Below are 14,157 nucleotides of genomic sequence, written 5' to 3' on the forward strand. Positions count from 1 at the left end.
TAAACCAATTAACTAATTAGTTAACTTAGTTTAATACACACAATACACTAGTTAACTATAAATAGTTATACACTATATGACTACATTATTAATATTCTAACTATATATATTTAGTATTTATGCTACATACTATGTAAGCATAAATACTATTTATAATATATAAACTATTTAATAAGTTATATACTATATAAGCTATTTTAATATATAAACTATGAGTCACGCTAATAAGCAAATCAAGCCCCTATACAAATATGTTCACGAACTTTAAACGAGCGAGTCGGGTTTTATACGAGTATATATCGTTTAATAATCGAGTATAGTTTTGTGTCCACAAGTAGCTCATTTAATAATCGAGTCGGGCACGAACTGGACTTTATCGAGCCGATCCCGAGCGAGCTCATAGGTAGTTTTGTTTGTTTACAGCCTTAAACTTAGATACTAAAAAAAAGTTATTAACCCTAAATTATTTAACCTTTTTGTTAAAATTAAAAAATAAAGTATTTAATCTTACGTATGCGGACGTGTGAAGGGCCGAATTGTAGGAAGCAGGATTATGAGAACCGTAGTGAAACCTTGACGTGAAGTTGCGGCGCTCTTTACTGTTTGGGTGTTCTTGAATCTTGGTACACAGAAACGCACACGCAACGACCGAGCGACCGAGCGAGAGAAAGAGAGAGAGACAGAGAGAGAAAGGGGCGGAGAGAGATGGAGAACGAGGACGTGGACACGTCTGGCGCAGAGGACACCCCCAACAACAATGAAGCAGTAATGCGTTTCCTTTTCACAAAACTTTTAATTTGAGTCCCCTCAACAGTTTAATCGAAGAAGAAAAATGCGAAAACCCTAATTGTAAAAAAAAACAAAAAATGTATTGCAGGAACTTGACGACATGAAGAAGCGGTTGAAGGAGATGGAGGACGAAGCGGCTGCTCTGCGAGAGATGCAGGCCAAGGTCGAAATGCAAATGGGTTCCACACAAGGTTGGTTTGTTTGTTTGTTTTTTCTGTTTTTGTTTTTGTTTTTGTTTTTTGTTTTTTTTTTTCAATTGATCAGATTCCTTATATGCCGTACTCCTCTAATTTTTTTTTTTTTTTTTTAATGCAATTTCTAGTGTTTTGCGGGTTTTTTTTTTTTGTATATATTTTTTGGTATTACATTGGTTTTTTTATAGTAGTATATAGGTTCCAATTCTGGTAAGAAGCTCTGTCAGTAGGTGATGATTAATATTTGAGTGCAAGCTCTTTTAGTGATCAAGTTTCGATTTGGATCTCCCTGAGAAATTAGAAAAAAAAAAATCTTACTAATTATTCATATGTTCCCGAGATGACAATGTATTTTTATTACATTTTGTGTTCTGTGTTTTTTTTTTTTTTTTGGTCCCAAGAAAAGGTGCAGAAGGACAATTGGTTTACATTATTAGAGTTGTTCTTTATTACATATAAAATGAGAAAAAAAAAAAAAAAAAAAAAAAGGAGCATCCTCTCTAAGCGCATGTTTAATTTGAATTACATGATAATAATGTTGGGGATAATTTGTTACATGTTTAATTAGAAGTTGACTTTGTAGTTGAATCAGATTAGGAGGATGGTTATGACGATGTGGTTGTGTGATGCTCCGTTTTATAACCTGATAAATAATGATGATTATGACGATTTTGATACTTATACTTCATAAGTTTTTTTTTGTGTGCAACTAGATCCTGCTAGTGAAGCTGCAGCACAGGCAAATAGAGAGGAAGTAGATTCTCGATCAATCTTTGTTGGGAATGTGAGGCCTCTTTCTTATTTAATTTGTTGTTTGTCTTTGTAGAATTCAAGTATCTTTCAAGTAGCACGAAAATTAAGAGGACAATATATAATTTATGTTAGGAAATTAAGTTAAAAAGAAGGATTATATCAATAAGAGAGTATTTGCTGGAACTAAAATTAAACCTTATTGCTAGAACTAAAATTGAACCTTTTCCAAAGTCTGGGATAGGTAGTAAGTATTTAAGCCTAATAGTGTTCCCGCTTGAACACTTGATGCTGCTAGGTTCTCCTCAGTTAGCTTGTGGAATATGGTAGCTACTTTTATTTGGTTGCGTTGAAATAGGGCAAGAACTGCATGTTTGCACTTTGCACAGAGTCAAGCTTGAGTAGATTGCAAGAGTATGGGAACACAGTCGTATCTTTCCTTCTTTTTTCTTTTTTAGCATTCAACGTTTAACATGCTCAATGAAGAATAAGCACCTATTGGGTTATGTGTTCAGGAAACAGTCATTGAAAATTGGCCAATAAGCTCTAGCTGAAATAGCATCTCATGCCCTTTAGGAATAGGATGAACTTATGTTGGGTAAGGTCTTGGGTTCAAAACCCATTTGGTACATTTGTAACTTACCAATAATATATATATATATATATATATATTCCCTTTCTCTCTCTATCCCTCCTACTCGAAGAATGTACAACCTTTCTCTTTAAAAGGAACCAAACAGGTGCTAAAATGTGGATTAGCAAGTTTGTCAATTGTTTTAGATGTACAGATTCTAAACGTCATCTTTAGTTCCTTCCTAAATGTATGGTTTTGTTTCCAATAATTCTTGCCATTAGATCACTTCTTGTCCATTGATCTTTTCCCTGATGATAGGTAGGGCTGAAATACTGGGTGGTTATTAGCCCCCCGCTAACGGCCTATATATATATATATATATATATATATATATATATATATATATATATATATATACACACACACACACACATAGAATAACGTCATATGTGGTAGGGTATTACCGCATTACCGTAGAAACAACATTGTATTGGTTTTTTCTGATTTTTTTCCTTTTAAAAAGTGGTTAGTGGTTTGGTTAACCGCCTAGGCAGTTAGACGATTTTACTAACTGCCTAGGCAATTATGGTTAGCAGTTAGCCAATAACCGTTAACCGTAACCATAACCGCCTTTTCACTCCTAATGATAGGACTTAGGTTTCAAGTTTTGGAGTCTGGATGTAGTATGGGATAGTGATTGCTCCTCTTAACCTTTTTCCCTTTTTGTGATATTGACACTGTTCTTGGCGTTATGCTTGTTCAAAATGCTTATTGGTTTCGATTAACAATGATTAAGGCCTTTCTTTCTGCCCCTTACTTTTTCCAGCTAAGACTACCTTTCTTAACCCATGGGGTGGCATTTTCAATGTTTGCGGCAGTTGTATCTGGCAGCTAAGTGAACCATTAACTTGGAGTTATCTAACTACTTCCTTGAAGAGTGCTAAAATCATACTATGTTAGAACTGTAATCATTTTCATTAGATGTACTTGATTGTTCATAATTCCAAGTTGAGATTTGTGTGTGAACGTGCGCATGGGATTTTCTAAGCTTTAGAGTCTTGCATTGACTTTGTGTTTGACTACAATCGCAGGTCAGAAGTCACTCTTCGAGTTTTCTGATTAACTAACGGTGTGGTATTTCTGATGTGAAATACAGCTGGGCTACGAAAAGAAATAAATAATGAAATTCAATAAGAGAGAGTGGGGAGGGGGGGGGGGGGGGAGAGAGAGAGAGAGAGAGATAAATATAGGAATGCAGGAGAGAGAAAACAATGAAAGTGATTAAAATTGTTTGTAAAAAAAAGTATTGAAAGTTTCTGAAAGTACAATTTGGGAAAAGAATCGGAAAGGTAAGAAGGAAAGAGAAGAAAAAAACAAAATAGTAGAAGCCAAATTCTCACCACTTATCATTTTGGAGAGGGTGATAGAAAAAAGAAATGAAGCAATGGACAGGATATGTATCACATTTGTTGGTATAAACACTAGTTCTGGGGCTGGGATGGCCAGAGGAACAGATGTTATTCAAGATTTCTAACCCAGACTCAAACAGTTGAGAGGTGTAATATGCCTTGAAGATTAAGGGCTAGGCGTGGGTATAGCTGTCATATTGGCAAAGCCAGCTGCTGCTTGGTGGCAATTATTGCTCGAGGAATGTTTAGGTGTTTGGCTATATCTGGTGAGGGGTCATTGATCTCCCTTTTTTATTTTATTTTCTCACTTGGATTAAATAGGTATCTCTTCTGTCTTTCCAGTATTATTGTTAGCTTTTCTTGTTTACTACTCGAGACAAGATCACAAGAATGACCTATGACCTCACAAGTTGATATATATCACTGTCTTCACCAGTTAATTTCTAAAAGTTTCACGGTTAGCGAGCTTATCTTTGTTGACATTATTTTAATTATTTTTTGAAAAATGCTAGGCTTACAAATAATTTTACAAAAAAAACTTTTACAACATGATGTGGCACAAAATAATTGGATTTCTAAAAAATTGAATTTATCTCATTTTCAATCATGTTGTGCCACATCATGTTGTAAATTTTTTTTTTAAGCCTAGCATTCCTCTTATTTCTTTGATAGTATCAAGGACCTTGAACTGATGACATTTCTATTAATTTGGCTCAAAATTCTTAAATTTTACATGCTTTTCTGATGTAACAAACATGGAGAAATGACATGTTTATATGGCAGTTTTGTCTTGCATTCTTATGAATGATGTGCGTGTACTTTTGGCATGGGAAAACCATATTCGAATTTCCTCATCTTCTGATGTAACCATTATTGCTTTTCTGAGGTACCCCCATGGGTGGGCCCAATTACTTTAGAAATCATGAGGGTTTCAGCCTTAATCTAGAAAGTTTCTTAAGTGAATCTAATAAAGTAGTAAAGGCATTGATGATGGGTGGATTTGGGGCTTATATCTGCCTGAGAAAGCTCTCCTCCACCCTACAAAGATTTCAGAAAATAAATAAATAATGACGTGTTATTTGAATGGTGGTCAAAGAATACGCCTGCCAGAACATCAAGATGAGACCCAGATATACTGGTTGCATGAACCTTGAAAGCCAATAGCCAATCTTTGTTATGGTTGTCTGAACCACCAGTTTTGGTTACAAACTAGTTGAACACCTAGACATTGTTCATTCCATTAATCATATTTCTATATCTAATGTAATGGAGAGTTCAAGTAGCTGGTTGTACTAGTAAAAGGTTCATTTCAGTGTTCAGCCTCTAGTTCAGTTGCAACACTGAATTGATCTGTTAGGCTTATTAGTTGATTATTGTGTTCTCTGCTTGGTTGTTCCTCCCCTAAAATAATTCTTTTGGGCACAAACCGGGTCTGCAGGTGGACTATTCATGTACTCCTGAAGAAGTGCAGCAGCATTTCCAGACATGTGGAACAGTGAACAGAGTCACTATTCGCACAGACAAGTATGGTCAGCCAAAGGGTTATGCTTATGTGGAATTCGTCGAAGTAGAGGCTGTCCAAGAGGCTCTCCTGTTGAATGAATCTCAACTACATGGACGCCACTTAAAGGTGAAAGCAATATTTTTCATTTTTTTCTTTTCTTTTCTTTTATGTGTTTAGGAACAATATACACATCAATTTGACTCGTGCATGATTTTGAAACTTTATTGATATAAGTTTGAAACATTGGTATTTCGTTTTTCACCCACATGAACTTTTTAAATATGGTTGCAGGTGACTGCCAAACGGACCAATATACCTGGGTTGAAGCCATATCGTGCTCGTCGACCCAACCCCTTTATGCGAGCCAGAAGCCCAATTATAGCTCCCTACAGCTTCTCCCCTTATGGATATGGGTATGCTTCTTGAAGATTGCCTCCTCTTCTTGTCATGGATTAACTTGTGATTCTCCAGCCACGCTTGTTTTTCCTTCATTTGATTGTTATCTGCCCTCTGTGAACCTTTAGAGTGAAACTCTAGCATATTTCTGTTGCAGGAAGGTTCCAAGATTCAGAATGCCAATGCGTTACAGTCCATACTTCTGACCGTTCAATTTTTCTCGAGGCAGATATGCTGGTTGTCAGTTAATGGACAAGTGCAACACCTTATCCCTTTGTCATCTCATGGATAATGTTCTGGAAACATTTAAGAAGTATGCTATTTAGATTGGTCTGATTGTGTTTGAGATTTGAGCTTTTTGTTGAGTTTATCTAAATACTTTAATGCTTCTCATCTGTATATTACTCTTCGAAATTTTTCATAGAAGCTGCTTCCATTGCAGGTTTTGGTGCACGTAAATTGTTTGGTTTGTTTAGCTCCTTTTGGCTGCTTACATCACATCACATTGCACAAAATTAGTCTCTGAATATTGAGATTTGAGATTGTATTTGGTTCACTTTAGTAGTTGCATACAAGTTCTCACAGTATTTTTCAAGTTTGTGTCAGAAGTAGAGAGAAATTGGAGGAATATGCCAAGGGGGGGAAAAATAGAGAAAACTGCAGGAAGGGTATAAAAACTTCTTACTGCTTTTATTCTCCTTGCTGGAATAAATAAAAATAGGATACTATCCTTCATATAACTTGACCCTTGTGGGCTTGCGGAGGACTTGTATGTTTTGCATGCATGAATTGTCTTATAATTTATGTTGCCTGTGTGATAATCATTCTTTTCTTTGTTTAGCACATTTGAAATAGAGAATACTAAATTAAATTTCGAAGATTTATGGGTGAATATATGGTTATATAAATTACATAAATAAAATTATAATCATAAAATAGTTTTTCTCTACAACGCTACTAAACGTGGTTGGTTGCATACGCACGTGGCCGCTTGTGTTGTTCACCATCCGAGCCGCCCACCACCTAGGCTAGGACCACTTTCTTACTGGATTTTCCTGGGAAACACAAAATTTCACTTCCCAGATATTCTGTTTTTGTTAATGTTAATATTAATATTTGTCCTAGGTGACTATTACTGATTTGACAAAAGTTTTGGGTCCGTTTAAAATTGTGATTTTAGTAAGTATGATTTTAAAAATTGTGTTTTTTAAATTGCTTCTTTTTAAAATTGTAAAAGCGTTTGGTAAAATATATTAAAAAATATTTTTTTTATTAAATATTTGTTATGAGAAATTGTGATTTTGGTTTGAATTCAATTTTTTTCAAATAAGCATTCTCTAACCTGCTTATAGAAATTGTAAATTTTTTTTTCTTTTTTAAATCGCAATGCTAAACACCTTACATTTTGTGATATCATTTAAAAACATAAATTATTTTTACAAAATTGCAATTTTAAATGCACTCTTAATTCAAAATGTTAAAAAAGGTAATAAATCTTGGTCACATCATAGTATCTTTGGCAAATACTATAAAAGCTCCATATTGGATATACTTACTTAATATAAGCCAAAATTATGACAAGTTATTTAGTTAATATAAGCCAAAATTATGTTCAAATAACTTCTCAAAGACATATTTTAGTTTTTGATTAGCTATTTTTAGGAAACTACTATAACTCACGTATATTTTTTTTTAATCATTTCTCTCTTTTTTTTTTTTTTTTCTTTTTTATTACTTTCATTTTTCTGTCCTTTATATTGGTGATTTAAGAAAATAATAAAAAATGTCCATTTGGGATTGAGGTTTCAATAAGTACGATTTTTAAAATAGCATTTTTGAAATCGCTATTTTTTAAAATCGTAAAGGCGTTTGGTAAAACATGTTAAAAAATAATTTTTTATTAAATATTTGTTATGCGAATTCATGATTTTGGTTTAAATAAGCACCCTCTACCTTGCTTATTGAAATCGGAGATTTTTTTCCTATTTTAAATTAAATGTTTTTTAAATCGCAATGCCAAATGCCTTATGTTTTACGATATTTTTTAAAAACACAGATTATTCTTACTAAATTGCAATCCTAAACACACCATAAAATAATACTGAAAAAAAAAAAAAAAAAAAAAAATCTGAATTGAAAGAATAGTAGGTGACTCTAAAATTTTTCTTTATTTAAAAAGCCTCCTCCTAGTCCTAGCTGTGTCTTCAGCTCTCTCTTGACTCTCAGAAATGGCGCTTACTGTCACCTCCACCCTCTCTTCTAGACCCCTTCTCCAACCCCTCCAACCCACCAAACCCCTCCATCACCACCTCTCTCTCCCCACCAGCCACAAACCCATATCAGCCGTTCACGCCGCTGACCCCTCAAAGTCCTCCAAGTCAACGCCGACGACCGCCACAACTACCCCAATTCCCACCAGATGGAGCATCGACAGTTGGAAAGCCAAGAAGGCCTTCCAGCAACCCGAATACCCTGATCAGGATGCGCTCGACTTTGTCCTCAAGACCCTCGAGTCCTTTCCTCCCGTTGTCTTCGCTGGTGAGGCGAGGAGCCTGGAGGACCGCCTGGCCGAGGCCGCTCAAGGCAAGGCGTTTCTGCTTCAGGGTGGTGATTGCGCTGAGAGCTTCAAGGAGTTCAACGCCAACAACATTCGTGACACCTTCCGTCTTCTTCTCCAGATGGGCGTGGTTCTCATGTTCGGTGGACAAATGCCTGTTATCAAGGTCTTTACATTTCAGTTTTTTTATTAGTTTTTTTTTCTTCATTATATGTGTGATTTTTAATGATTTTGATGAATATATGCATAGGGGGATTGAATTTTGTTGAAAGATTTTGAAAATGATTGATTATGTGGGTAGGAACTGGGATCATAGATTGTGGAATGTGATTTCAGAATATATTTTTGATGATATTGAAATTGGGTGATGGCCAATTGCAATTAGATTGTAATGGGTTTGATGGTATAGATTAGAAAATTGATAATTCCATTTAAAAAGCTGAGATCATGGTGGTGCTAAACGTTAATTTTGATTTTCGAAATTATGCATGATGGAAATGGACTAGAGGTTGAAGGATTTGATCATTTAGGTAGGTAGATTAGTCGCCCAATTTACAATTAGCAATTATGCATGATAAAATTGTACTAGAGGCTCGAGGATTGAATAAATTTAGATTTGATAATTTAGGTTGGCAGACAGGTGGCTCAATTTTGAAAGAGAAAAATCAAATTTAGTCCTTATGTTTTTGTGCAATTTCAATTCAATCTCTTGGTTTTCAATTTTGACAATTAGGTTCTTCGGTTTTACGTTAGTTTTTAATCGGTTCCTGTCTCAACCTGTCATTTAAGTAATTAACATTGTGTCACATCAGGCCAATAAGTCAATGACATATGACTCATGTTTAACGCATCATACACCAACTGCACATTAGTTGCAAATCTACTCAAAAAAAAAAAAAAAAAAGGATGGTGTTTGTGAGGGGAAGCCTCCCCTCTAACAGGGGTGGCTGGCAGGGCCACCACCCTTCGTCTGGTCAGGGGATGGCCACAGTTGCCACCCCTTTTTTAATTTCATCTTAATTTTTTTTTTTTTTTTTTAAAAAAAAAATGTTAGTAAATTTGCAATTTATGGTAGATTTGCCACGTGGAAGTACAATTGATGCATGACGTGTTAATTGCAAGTCACGTGTCATCGACTTATTAGTTTGATGTAGCATGCCATTAATTAATTGGATAACAAGTTGATACAGAAACGTATTTGAAACGGAAGTAAAACTCAGGGACTTAATTGTCAAAATTGAAAACTTAGGGATTAACTTGAAATTGCTCGAAACCTAGGGACTAAATTTGGTTTTTCCTAAACTGGAATTTTTCTCACGTATTGTACTGGCCATACTTTTGGTGATTCCCAAGAATATTCACAATCAACATTGGAAATTAGTATTATTAAATTGTCAACAGTTTGCGAAGCTGAAATTAGGGCGGAATTTATTTGTTATAATTGATTGTTGTTTTCTCAGTCAGTGATGATTCCTGAAATACTATATGATGCCAGTTACATTGAATCATTTGAAAACGTCATGGGTGTGATTATTTAGGTGGGTAGAATGGCAGGTCAGTTTGCAAAGCCAAGATCAGATCCATTTGAGGAGAAGGATGGAGTGAAGCTGCCAAGTTACAGAGGTGACAATATCAATGGCGATGCATTTAATACCGAATCAAGAGTTCCAGACCCGGATAGGATGATTAGGGCCTATGGCCAATCCGTCGCAACTTTGAACCTCTTAAGGGCGTTTGCCACTGGTGGGTATGCAGCTATGCAGAGAGTCACTCACTGGAATCTAGATTTCATGGAGCATAGTGAGCAGGGTGATAGGTATATTTCATACTCGTCTAGTTTAATTAGATATACCCTATTTATTTGGTTTTTTCATTTGTTTAAAGCTTCCTACTTAAATTCCTGATGTTTTAATCATGTAATGGTTTCTTCACAATACATTAAAGTATCTTTTTTCACGTGTTAGATACAACCTATTAGGGTTAAACACATTTATCATTTTGAAAAGTTGGCCCCAACTAAGGCCAATATTATTTTATAGGTGGAATTTGTGTCTTTTTTTTTTTTTTAATTTTATTTAATTTTATTTCAAATCCTATGTGTGGTCCTCCTAGCTCACTGGGATTGGCCATAAGCACCGGAGACAAATTGTAGATGTCAGTCATGGTTAAAAGAACAACAATGGGTTTTACCATCTCCTGTTAATTTTGCTGGGGGGTATAAAAGAGGGCTCTCTTTTTTTATTGATCATGTATTCCCTATTTACTTTCACCTCTGTCATTTTCTGTCTCCCCTAAGCACGATCACTGCTTAAACTTGTATCAAATAACTATCTGCATTGTCACATTCATGTTTTTGTTGTTGTGCATCTCATACAACTTTTCTCATCTTTATTGTGTTTCGGCTTGTCCATTAGTACATTAATCTAATATGTTGTATTTTATACATTACCACGTGTTGATTTTTTCTGTAAGGAGATTCCTGAATCATGAAAACTTTCTTGGATGGGATTTTCATCGGCTCAGGTCCAATGGAATTATTAGATATAGTATTTTTTCAATGCTCTGTTTTATCTTTAAGGGAAGGTAGAAATAAAATGAAAATCTCCCCCACCCCCACCACAAAGGAAACCTTCCTTTGTTATGCTTTTTTTATTTTTGTTGTATCTTTTCTCGCTGAGGATTAAACAAATGGTTTTTCTCCAAAATGGAAACTATGGGTGGCTTTGATTTCTAGGAATTAATTTCCAGATAAATTTTTCTTAACTCCATCCTGTAGCTTTATATATTTCTTGAATGGATTGTCTTAATGTAGGTCTAAAAAGAGTAACAGGTGAAGTTCCAATTCTCTGTCTTGGAATATTTTCTGGATTAAGCATGTTTCTGCTGTGGCTTAACAGGTACCGCGAACTGGGTCATCGAGTTGACGAGGCCCTGGGATTCATGGGTGCGGCTGGACTCACTGCTGAGCACCCAATCATGACCACAACAGATTTCTGGACATCTCATGAATGCTTACTTCTGCCTTATGAGCAAGCACTTACAAGAGAGGATTCTACTTCTGGGCTGTACTATGACTGTTCTGCTCACATGATTTGGGTGGGGGAACGCACGCGCCAACTTGATGGTGCCCATGTTGAGTTTCTGAGAGGAGTTGCTAATCCTCTTGGCGTAAAGGTATCTAGAATCTTTTGCTTCTATTTATATTTCAGCAAGAACAACTTGGCTTAACAAAGCCAGTGGAAAAAAAAAAAAAAAAAAAAAGCAACAAAAGGACATGAGATTTTGACCTGCTAAATACTTATGCATCTTTGTTCCATTGTTAAAGAATTTATTTTTGTGGGTGATAACTTGATTTTGCTTTGGTTTCAAAAGATCAGAGAGCTAATAAAAGAGTGCATTGTGATATAGGCAAGTGACAAAATGGATCCGAATGAGCTTGTTAAGCTCATAGATATTCTAAATCCTAAGAACAAACCGGGAAGAATAACGGTAATTGTACGAATGGGAGCCGAGAACATGAGAGTGAAGCTTCCTCATCTGATCAGAGCTGTCCGTGGAGCAGGTCAAATTGTCACTTGGGTTAGTGACCCCATGCATGGGAATACCATTAAAGCTCCTTGTGGACTTAAAACCCGTTCCTTTGATGCAATTAGGGTATGATCTCTGGCTTAATTTAAATCTATTACATCCACTGTGTTTGGTTGCTTAGTTTTAAGGGTTAACTATATTTAACCACCACCCCACCCCCCACAAACTAATTACCATCCTTTTTGCAATGTCCCATTCTGCAACTGAAAATGACAAAAATACCCCCCATGAGATTAAAAATATATATTTTAATTTTATGAAGGGTATTTTTGTCATTTTGGGTCGCAAAAGGGGACACTGCAACCCCAATGGTACACTTTTTTTTTTTTTTTTGGTGGGGGGGGGGGTGGAGACATTGCAAAAATTAAAACATTGAGGGGACATTACAAAAAAGTTGGTAGCTAGAGGTAGGTAAATGTAGTTTCCTAGTTTACTTTTGTTGTTTTGAAGTATCTGGTGGAACTGCTAAATCAAGCAACTATACAAGTTTCGTGTGGGTCATTCAACCTGTAGCCATGATCTTTAACCGCCTTAATTAATGTTGTCCTTATTGATGGTATATTTGGTTGGCATAAAACATTACTTTATTGCTTTTACTTTGGAAGAACTCTTTTAAAATAGGATTACTTCCCTATGTCTGTTATTTGGTATTACTGCTTGTGAAATAGGATTACCACCACCCCTGCCCCCCTTCCCTCTTCTTTTCACTTTGGCAGAGGTGAGATGTTGACTTGTATCATACTACAAAAATGTTCAAAGAAGAAACTTTCCAGATTGTAAACTGAACCTATGCATAATAGTTTCTCAATAGAGGCTGTTGATTACCTTTTATGTGGTTCTTTGGCTCCCTAGATGACTCGAATTCTTTTATCTGTACCCCACTCGTTCGTAAAGTGTCCATATTGATGACATTTTCTACTGACATAAAATAATTAGTCAATTTCTCAACAGTTTATTTAGTAGACATTATAATGAAACCAGAAAAGAAAACAAGAAGAAAGAATGTTTGTAGGTAAGACTGAAATATCACTTTTACATTGTAATTTATGTAGACATTTTCGATAACATATTTATTTGAGACACCACTTGTAATTAGTGGTTTAGTTTTCTCTACCTCTGATGTTACTCATTTTGCAATATAAAGGCTACACCTTTTTCCATTTTCTATTTTTGGTAATCTTCTTAGTTTCTTTTTTTTTTCTGGTAGGCTGAGGTGAGAGCATTCTTTGATGTTCATGATCAAGAAGGAAGCTACCCTGGCGGTGTTCATCTAGAGATGACTGGGCAGAATGTGACAGAATGTGTAGGAGGTTCGCGAACTATAACATATAATGATCTGAGCTCACGGTACCACACCCATTGTGATCCAAGGCTGAATGCTTCTCAATCTCTAGAGCTTTCCTTTATTATTGCAGACCGGCTACGAAAGAGAAGGATTGGCTCAAGGCATCCCCTGGCCTCAGTTAGATTCTAGGAGGTTTTTGCCTGTTTCTTGGTAATGGTTTTGAGGTGTGTCTATCTATGATCTATGTGTGTGTGTATGTATATATATATATATAGTGATATAAAAGAGGAAGTGAAGACCTTCAAGTGCAATGGAAGTTGGCAAATCTGATTGAATAAATCAAATAAATCTGAGGAACAGTGATGGTACTATACATATCTGCATATACTAGTACTAGTGCTTCAATGATTGAATGTAAGGCTTGTGTCGCTCTCAAAACATACCTTTGGATTTTATGATGAAAATATATGGGCAGGTTGTATCTTGTTTGCTACTTGATATCCAATACAGTTATCTATAAACACAGATTTCTGATCCCAGATATAAAATGCTTGGAATAACCTTACCTTGGCAGAATGTTGGCAAAGAGAATTTCTGTAATTTTTGAACCAGCTTTCTCCTGGTTTTTCCTAGATTTTCTCAAGTTGCCTTCTTAAATTTCTTTCTTTTCATTGTCCAATTACTCGAATTGAAGAAACTTATTGAAGCCATGATCTTACTATTTTGTTTAGTTGATAAAATTATTGTTAGGGACATCATTCAACTTGAAAGCTCAAGTCAATGAATTTAGACTCATTTATATTATATTAATCACTTGCACTTGTAACATTTCTTTAATGTGGAACTCAATTTGTTTATACTGAAGTGTATATAGTCTATCACTATATTGATACACCTCAAATTTAAGATTTTATTAATCTTGAGCCGCCGCTAAAATTATTTTTGATTTATGTGGGTTTATCCGCTTAACATATCTTTGTTCCTATTTCAAGAACTCTTCATATCTCTCACACCTGAATTCTCTTCTATTATCCTTCGCTTATCATTCATAATCTTAGTTCTTGTTTTTTGCTTTGTATCCTTTTCAAGTTCAAACCTTACTTACCAATTC

At 35.3% G+C, this 14,157-nt stretch overlaps 2 protein-coding genes across 2 annotated transcripts; both read left to right on the plus strand.

Annotated features, from left to right (window-relative positions):
* Positions 1 to 556: 556 nt before the first annotated feature.
* On the plus strand, positions 557 to 6,069 carry LOC132179441 (polyadenylate-binding protein 2). Its single transcript, XM_059592169.2, has 6 exons — positions 557 to 765; positions 878 to 980; positions 1,697 to 1,767; positions 5,155 to 5,346; positions 5,512 to 5,633; positions 5,774 to 6,069. The coding sequence occupies exons 1-6, from the start codon at positions 706 to 708 to the stop codon at positions 5,820 to 5,822; spliced, it is 597 nt and encodes a 198-aa protein (XP_059448152.1). The 5' UTR covers positions 557 to 705; the 3' UTR covers positions 5,823 to 6,069.
* Positions 6,070 to 7,799: 1,730 nt separating this feature from the next.
* On the plus strand, positions 7,800 to 13,530 carry LOC132177659 (phospho-2-dehydro-3-deoxyheptonate aldolase 2, chloroplastic). Its single transcript, XM_059590076.2, has 5 exons — positions 7,800 to 8,339; positions 9,712 to 9,989; positions 11,071 to 11,347; positions 11,582 to 11,827; positions 12,969 to 13,530. Exons 1-5 carry the CDS (start codon positions 7,845 to 7,847, stop codon positions 13,233 to 13,235), a joined length of 1,563 nt encoding a protein of 520 aa, XP_059446059.2. The 5' UTR covers positions 7,800 to 7,844; the 3' UTR covers positions 13,236 to 13,530.
* Positions 13,531 to 14,157: the final 627 nt, after the last annotated feature.

Source organism: Corylus avellana, chromosome 4, assembly GCF_965113065.1.
Source record: "Corylus avellana chromosome 4, dhCorAvel1.hap1.2, whole genome shotgun sequence".
NCBI lineage: Eukaryota > Viridiplantae > Streptophyta > Magnoliopsida > Fagales > Betulaceae > Corylus > Corylus avellana.

Bases quoted from the DNA above. Each gene is read 5' to 3' on its own strand.
- LOC132179441 (XM_059592169.2), top strand. From the start codon at position 706: ATGGAGAACGAGGACGTGGACACGTCTGGCGCAGAGGACACCCCCAAC. The intron at 1,768-5,154 runs GTGAGGCCTCTT...CCGGGTCTGCAG, and splicing joins GATCAATCTTTGTTGGGAAT to GTGGACTATTCATGTACTCC. The intron at 5,347-5,511 runs GTGAAAGCAATA...ATATGGTTGCAG, and splicing joins TACATGGACGCCACTTAAAG to GTGACTGCCAAACGGACCAA.
- LOC132177659 (XM_059590076.2), top strand. From the start codon at position 7,845: ATGGCGCTTACTGTCACCTCCACCCTCTCTTCTAGACCCCTTCTCCAA. The intron at 11,348-11,581 runs GTATCTAGAATC...ATTGTGATATAG, and splicing joins CTAATCCTCTTGGCGTAAAG to GCAAGTGACAAAATGGATCC. The intron at 11,828-12,968 runs GTATGATCTCTG...TTTTTCTGGTAG, and splicing joins GTTCCTTTGATGCAATTAGG to GCTGAGGTGAGAGCATTCTT.